A 7747-nucleotide genomic window follows, 5' to 3' on the forward strand; every position below is an offset into this window, starting at 1 on the left:
CGGCTGCGGAGGACAAAGGCCAGCACTAGCTGCAGGACCAAGAGAAACGTGTTCCACCCGTGCACCTCCTGCCCGCGCCTCCCGAGCATTGAGGATCCCGCAGGGCACGTCAGGGCTGTTCAGTCACGGATGTGCGCTTCCAAGCACACTGGGCGGGTAGGGGGGCGGGAATAGAAAATAAAAAAGAAGGGTAAGAAAGCCGCATCCCAGGAGGCGCTGGATTGCTAAAAGTTTAAAGCAGGCGATGTGATGAGGCGACGTGGAACGTGCAGCCCTCGCAGCAGCGGGACCCGCCGCGCTGCCGTGCACAAACTGTCGCCCGCCGGGCAGGGAGGGAGAACCCGAGCTGCGGGCCCGCCGCGGCTACGCCCCGGCCCCGCACGGTCCCGCTCGCCTCTGCCCTTCCCCGCACGCCCAGCTCCGGCACCGAGCGATCCTTGCCACATCGGCATGTGACTGGACGGAAGGGTGACCACTTACCCCCCTGGCCAGCGGGCTCTGTGAAGAGCCAAGCATCACCCACCCAGCCCCGCGGCTTTGCGAGTACTGTGCAGAAAGGCACGCGGCCAGGCGAACGACCGTAAGGGTCTTGCATCCCCCAGCTCTGTGGCACCGTGCACCCCCCCCGCCCCGCGTCGGGCTGCTGCGGGTGTGGGGTCTGTTCCCCCGCCGCGCCCCACTGCAGGGGGCTGGGGCGCGGGGTGAGCCCGGGCTCCTCCCAACGCCGGCGGCGGCAGCGCCGGGAGGCGGCGGGCTTGGGGCGGTGCGCGGCGCCGGGGCGGGCCGGGCCCCCCCGTCGGACAGCGGGCGGGTGCGGGAGGGAGGGCCGAGGGAGGCGGCGGCTCCTCCTCCGCGGGCAGGCGGGCAGCCCGCCCGGGAGCGGCACCGGTTGCTCGGTGCCGGCGGAGCCGCGCCGCGCCTCCCGCTATATAAGGGGCGGCGGCTGCTCGCCGCTCCCTCACACCGGCCCCTGCCCGTGGCTGCCGGCGCTGAGCCGAGGCCGGGCCTCGACAGCATGGCCCGCGGCCGGGCGCCATGGGAGGTGGTCTCCCCACCTGCCTCCCGCGGACCCTCCTCTTCCTCCTCCTTCTCCTCCTCCCGCTCCTCCAGCACCCGCGGCGGCGGCCGCAAACTTGCTGCGGCGGTCTGCGTGTGAAGGCAGGGCCCGGCGGGGCGGCTCCGCTGCCCTCGCAGCCCCCGCGGCCGCGCCGTCGCGCCCGCAGCCCGGGGGGGCGAGGCCGCCGCCCGCGGGCATGCGGCGCCGCCGCTGCCGCTGCGCCCGTCGAGACGCGGTGCGGAGCCGCGGGCGGCGGGGCTGCGCCTAGGGGCGGCCGGGGCCGGAGCCCCATGCCCGGCGCTCGCCGCGCTCCGCGGGGAGGCGGCGGGGCGATGAGCTGGCGGAGCGAGCGGGCACGCCTGGCCCCCGCTTTGCCCTGCTCCCGCGCCCGCGAGGAGTGAGGCTCCGCCGAGAGCGCTCGGTGCTCCCGGAAGGGCGGGCGGGCGGGAGGTGGTGCCGGCGCGGGGATGCTGCAGCCCTCCCCCGGCGCCGACGGGGTCCTGCCGGGGTAGCGGCCGCGCCGAGCCCCGCCGTCTGCGCGGGTCGGCGGCCGCGGAGGGATGGAGCCAACCGGCCCCTGCGAGGCGACGCTGCTCCCCGCCAACGACTCTTACCACGGCCGAAACTGCAGCGCCGAGGAAGAGAACTACCAAGATGCCACCCCCCTCTCCTGGAAGATCGTGCTCGCCGTCGTCCTGGCGCTCCTCACCCTGGCCACGGTGCTCTCCAACGCCTTTGTCATCGCCACGGTCTACCAGACGAGGAAACTCCACACGCCGGCCAACTATCTCATCGCCTCGCTGGCCGTCACCGACCTCCTCGTCTCCATCCTTGTCATGCCCATCAGCACCATGTACACTGTGACCGGCAAGTGGACGCTGGGCCAGATTGTCTGTGATATCTGGCTGTCCTCGGACATCACCTGTTGCACAGCGTCCATCCTGCACCTCTGTGTCATCGCCCTGGACCGCTACTGGGCGATCACCGACGCCGTCGAGTACTCCACGAAACGGACTCCCAAGCGGGCAGCGGGCATGATCGCTCTGGTGTGGGTCTTCTCCATCTGCATCTCCATGCCCCCTTTGTTTTGGCGGCAGGCGAAGGCCGAGGAAGTCTCTCGCTGTGTGGTGAACACGGACCACGTCCTCTACACCGTGTACTCCACGGTGGGAGCCTTCTACTTCCCCACTCTGCTGCTGATAGCTCTTTACGGGAGGATCTACGTGGAAGCCAGATCGCGAATTTTGAAGCAGACGCCAAAGAAAGCAGGTAAAAGACTCACGCGGGCTCAGTTAATCACAGACTCCCCGGGGTCGTCCTCCTCCGTTACATCCATAAACTCCAAGGCCCCAGAGGGCTCCAGCGAAACGGGCTCCCCCGTGTACATGAACCAGGTGAAGGTGAAGGTCTCGGATGCCCTGCTGGAGAAAAAGAAGCTCACGGCCGCTAGAGAGCGAAAAGCTACAAAGACTTTAGGGATTATTTTAGGAGCCTTCATCGTCTGTTGGCTGCCCTTTTTCATCATCAGCCTGGTGTTACCTATTTGCAAGGACGCTTGCTGGTTCCACATGGCCATCTTTGACTTTTTCACGTGGCTTGGATATCTCAACTCCCTCATCAACCCCGTCATCTATACTATGTCTAACGAAGACTTCAAACAGGCTTTCCACAAACTCATACGTTTCCGATGCGCAAGCTGAACATTTTGAATGCGATGTGTTCCCCGGGGCTGTCCCCATGCACGCCCGTGCCCGATGCCACAGGTAGGTGCTCTCCGCGGTGCTCAGGGAGGGAAGGCCTGGGGACAGGGATCGGGAATGAGGGGGAAAGAGGTACGACCCCACTAATACGCTTTTCCATCCCGTTTCGGGCAAGGCTGTGTGCTTACTAGCCCACTCGGAGGGATGGGAGCGAGCCCCGCGGGAGGGAGGCGGCAGCGCCGGGCAAGTCTCCCGCCGGGCCGGGCGGGGCTGTGCCGAGGTCGGGACAGCACGGCACTCCCTCGGCTGGTGTTCAGCCCCTTTGCGAGTGGTGGCGAGCAGTGGCGATGCTGCACGCTCCTGACATTTCACAGCGTGTGTGTGTGTGTGTGTATGTGTCGTGTCCCGTCCCACTTTCCTCCCTTCCCGGCTCGCAGGGAGTGACTCACGGCAATCTGCTTTTTAGTCCACCTATTAAACCAATCTGCCGCCATTCCGTATGCCATTGCCGTGTTTAGACCAATTAGTGCTAAAAAGCACTTGCTTTCCAACCCTGCTGCCGAGCTCCCCCGGGAACCCCGGGCCGGGACAGGGCAGGGCCGGGCCGGTCTCCCCGTGCCGTGGCCGTGGTCCTCGGTGCCCGCTCCGGCCCCCACCGGCAGCTGGAGGCATCGCCCAGGCAGCCGGGGATGCGATCCGCTCGGCAAAGAGTCGGCTGCAAACCCCTTGGCGGAGAGTCGGATGCAGCCCCGGTGGCAGCGACGCGCTGTTGAGGTTTGGGTTTGGTGGTTTTTTTTCTTTTGGAAAAGAAGGAAGATAGGACAAGCCCGAGATCAAGGCTGCTTGTAAAGTTCAGCCTACTTTTTGGCCTCCTTTACGGCTCTGGCTGCTCCTGCTGGGAACGGAGCCGGCTGGGAGCAGGCATCCTGCGAGGAAAGCTGCCTTTCAGCCACCGTAAAAGGCTCGGACACTTTTATGTTTCTCTTCACACGCGGAAATGCTGTGCCTCTCTGCGCCTCTGACAAAAGTAGCTAACAGCTAAACCCAGCGCCACGTTCTGCAGAATACATCCTTGCCTTTATTGTGATACTTTAATAATTCTGCCAATCTTTTGCTTTCTGTCTGCAGAATCAAGTTGCTATTGTAAAGACCCACTGCTTGAAACTTCCCCAAGCCCAGTTGCCAGACTCATGATGCTGCAAAAACGTCAATACATACTGCCACCAAACTGCTCAGCTCTGCATTTCAGTGTAATGACTCTGGCAGAGATGCTGTTCCAATAGTCACGCAGATCAGTTGCAAAAAAAGAGGGCAGCCTCGAATCAAGGTCTATAATTCATCTGGACTGAAGAAAAAGTTTTGAGAGTAAACTCCATTTATTTTGCAGGCTTAACTTCTTAATTTGTTCTCCGGCCGGTTGTAGGGGTGTGCACAAGAGCACAGTTGTCTCTGTCTGTGTTGGTAGAATAGTTGTACTTCTGCACACCTGTAATTTCTTTCTTTCAGTGGAAAGAGTTGCTTCCATCACTTATGAGGCCAAGAGGAGAAAAAAAAGCACAGCGTTTAAAATAGGAGCGCCGCAGTAAATTCTGTAAATGACTCCTTCAGCTGAACACGTGTGAGAAGTGACAGTGTGCAAAAGTTATATTTGTATAGCAAATGCAAATGCTGTAGAAAAAAGAGTTGTAGACCTGTTCAACTGCACTGCATATCTATAGTCTGTCCTCATAGTTGCCTTTATAAAGTAAACACTTCTTACTTCTACTCCGTAACTCGAGAGCAGAAATCAAGAAGTCCAATGACTTTTTCCGTAAACCAGCTGGGAATAGAGGTAGCAGTTTGATGTTGTAACCATGTTTTCCATTTTGTGTCAGTTGCACACCCTTACTGCATGAACCACTGCGAAATTTAGAATCCTCCAAGTAATTACATAGTGTATTTTGTAAAGAAGTGAAGCAGTTTGCTCTTTCAGAAGAGCTATATCACCTGCAAAATAAATACCCATGAATCATGAATTAACTGATGTTAGTGAAATTACTCTTCTCCCTACTTTCCTTCCCCCCTCCCCCCCGCCTTTTTTTTTCTAATCAGACCTTAAGACAGGTCTATGCATCTTCAACAGTCAGAGTTTCAGGATATGGTCCACCTGCTGTGATAAAACTGCATTGATTGTTCCTCCTATGTGTAAATGAAAATGAGTATAAACAATAAAAGGCTTTACTGTGTTCTCAAGAGTGGTAGCGATTGTGTGACTGAAAGGAGTGTTTATTGGTCTACTTGGTTTCTCGGTATTGACTTTTTAGGTAATGCTGATTTGATGAGTCACTCAAAGAAATTGATAAAGGCTGAAACTGCAAGCTTCAATCAGTGGTCAGATTTTTAACAGCTTTGCTTTCATCCTAACTAGTACTATTAGGTAAAATTCTTACTGTTTTCACATGTCCCAGATTAAACTTTTAAGGGTTCTTTTTTCACAAGTATTTTCTTACTCTATTAAAAGCAAACAAAACTTATTTTACCACTCGATGGGTACTCTAATCAATGTTCTTTTAAAACTATATGTATGTATTCTACATGGGGATGTATAGAAAGACTGGAAAAATCAAACAGGATTTATCTACCTATTATTCTTCAGAGAGCCATTGAAGTAACAAGGATTTATTTACCTAATTGAATAGTAAAGAAGGAACCTGACCCCCTCTGAAACTCCCCATTAACTGTGAAGAGGAAGATGCACTCATGAGCAGGAAAGAAGTCTGAAAGATACAAATTACAGTGGTTGAAAAATGAACATTTTCAGTATTTTGAAGAAATCCAGAAGACTTGCCTCAAGATTGCATACTTCTGTAAAAGAGAAGTGCTATATTCTGCTTCTAGAAAGTACTCTGTTAAATTATTGAAGACAAATGTGGCTAGAGGATTTGTGAAAAGCACTATCTTATTTGAAGTACTTATATTCCTTTTAATGACTCTTTTTTGCATACATGAGGTGAAAAAAGTAAGGAAGATAGCATCAAACAATGTGTAACCTACTCTTGTTGGTCATTCTCCAGTCTTGTAGAATGAATGTTGTTTACCTCAAATTCTCAGTGAAATCAGTAGGCATCTTATATGTCTAAAAAATGGAAAATGAGACAGTGAAATTAATCTTTTCAGCATTTCCAGAGAGAGTTGAGTCTTCTGTCAGTTTTACAAAGTTACATGACTTGGAGTGCACAAGGCTGAGGAGCTGGACTTTCCCAGTCCTCACACTGCTGGATTATACCTTCATCTTCAACAACTGGCAGCAAATACTTCTGGCTCCCCGTTGTGATGTAAGCATTTTGCTGAGAAACTAATTCATCAAGAAATTATCCTTTCACGTTTGTGCCAAGGCTCTGAACTTTCTGCACATTTCAGATAACTGTGCTCACTGTTGGGAAGATGGATGCTGTGAAAGCTGCGCTGAGTGCCTTGGGGCCAGAGGAGAGGAAACTCACTGGAGCCCTGCTGATGTACCTGCTAGTTAAAGGCAACAGCATCTAGTTCAGAAAACCATTCCTGCAGGGAGAGAGGTAGAGTGAGGACATGCATCTGCTCACAGTGAAAGAGAAGAAATGTGGGGCAGACATTGTTCAGTGCCAGAAAACATAAATATGTAAAACATGTTCCAAGATTCATGTAGTGTGTTTTAGGACAGTAAGGGCTGCTTGTGTGAGCTTCGCTTCTTTGTGACTGGCAACATGTGTCCTGGTTGAACCTAGATTTTAGAAGATGTTGAGATTCAGGTATGTGGTGGTGCAGTTTTGACTTTGGAGAAGTCTGAGGATCTTGCCCTCCTGCCTTTTGACTCCTGGTCACTGTTCTCTGCCTCTGAAATTTTCAATAGGAGAGACTGTCCTTTCTCTCCACTCATGTCTGTACTCTTGTGGAAGGGACTGAAGAGGACCCTGCCTTTTGGCTTTATTTTGTTGCAGAAACCTCTTTGTGACCCTGCAAGTAAACTCCAAAGGTGCTTAAGCTGTTTCAATCTTTCATTATAGAAGCAGCATGCTTTCCTCTTGTCTATGTATTTGTTGCATTGGGTTCAAACTTTGTCAGCTGATGTTGTTGAGAAATATCTCTGCTAGCTACTGAGGTTTGAAGTTGATCACACATTTATAAACCTTATACCTGCCACATTTCATGGTAAGGAATATCTGCACAATAGTGTTGCTGACTGCAGGTGCTGTGACACATACGACTCTTCAAGAGTAGCTGCATTTGTGGGAGCATCTCTTTGAGCTCTGTTGCTGCACTATTTGGATTTCCTCTCTCATAGAGGTATTTCTCATTCTCCTGATTAATAAAACACAGATGCAGAATATTGAAACTGAGAGGGGTAAATCCCTTGCAATGAACCTTCATGGAGCTTTGCAGCAGCTCACAAAGTTCTATCTCTCCTGCGTATGTTATAAAAAAAACTCCACAAAACATCCTTGGCTAGTGTGCCACGGCTCCATGAGATAAAAGGGATTTCAACTAATTCTCTGGACCTTTATACGATGTTCACTGCCACAGCATTTGAGAAAGCTGGCCTGACCTTCAGCCTTCAGTAGGACCAGGTAGAGTAGGGATTCATTGGGAGTAGCCAATCTCCAGTCTCCTCTGCCCCTACCTGCAAAAAGCCAAACTACTTTCCCTTAGCAAAACACTTTCATGGCTGAGTCACAGTTGCTGCTTTTGTGTTCTCTTGGTCAGAAAGTAAGCACTTTTACCTGGAAATCCAGATCTGTCTAAAGCTATTCTCTCAGGGAATAAGGTGAAATCCCACCCCACACCAGGTAGTAATAACATTGGAGAACAGTCATTGTGATTTGCAGCAGCAAATAAGGCTGAGTGGTGTGGCTGAGGGCAATTCTGTACTCAAATGGTGAAACTCCATTCAAATTGAAATGTAGCAGAAATTGAAGAACAGCTTTCTCCACAAAAGTCTCAAAATCTCCAAGCCTTGATCTGGTTTTAAGGAAAA

The 7747-nt window shown here is 52.9% G+C and overlaps 1 protein-coding gene across 1 annotated transcript; it reads left to right on the forward strand.

Moving 5' to 3' along the window:
* Positions 1-1291: 1291 nt before the first annotated feature.
* HTR1B (5-hydroxytryptamine receptor 1B) lies at positions 1292-5036 on the forward strand. Its single transcript, XM_061989883.1, has 2 exons — positions 1292-2820; positions 3886-5036. Exon 1 carries the CDS (start codon positions 1618-1620, stop codon positions 2755-2757), a length of 1140 nt encoding a protein of 379 aa, XP_061845867.1. The 5' UTR covers positions 1292-1617; the 3' UTR covers positions 2758-2820; positions 3886-5036.
* The last annotated feature ends 2711 nt before the right edge of the window (positions 5037-7747 follow it).

This window comes from Colius striatus, chromosome 2 (genome assembly GCF_028858725.1).
Source record: "Colius striatus isolate bColStr4 chromosome 2, bColStr4.1.hap1, whole genome shotgun sequence".
In the NCBI taxonomy this organism is placed as follows: Eukaryota; Metazoa; Chordata; class Aves; order Coliiformes; family Coliidae; genus Colius; species Colius striatus.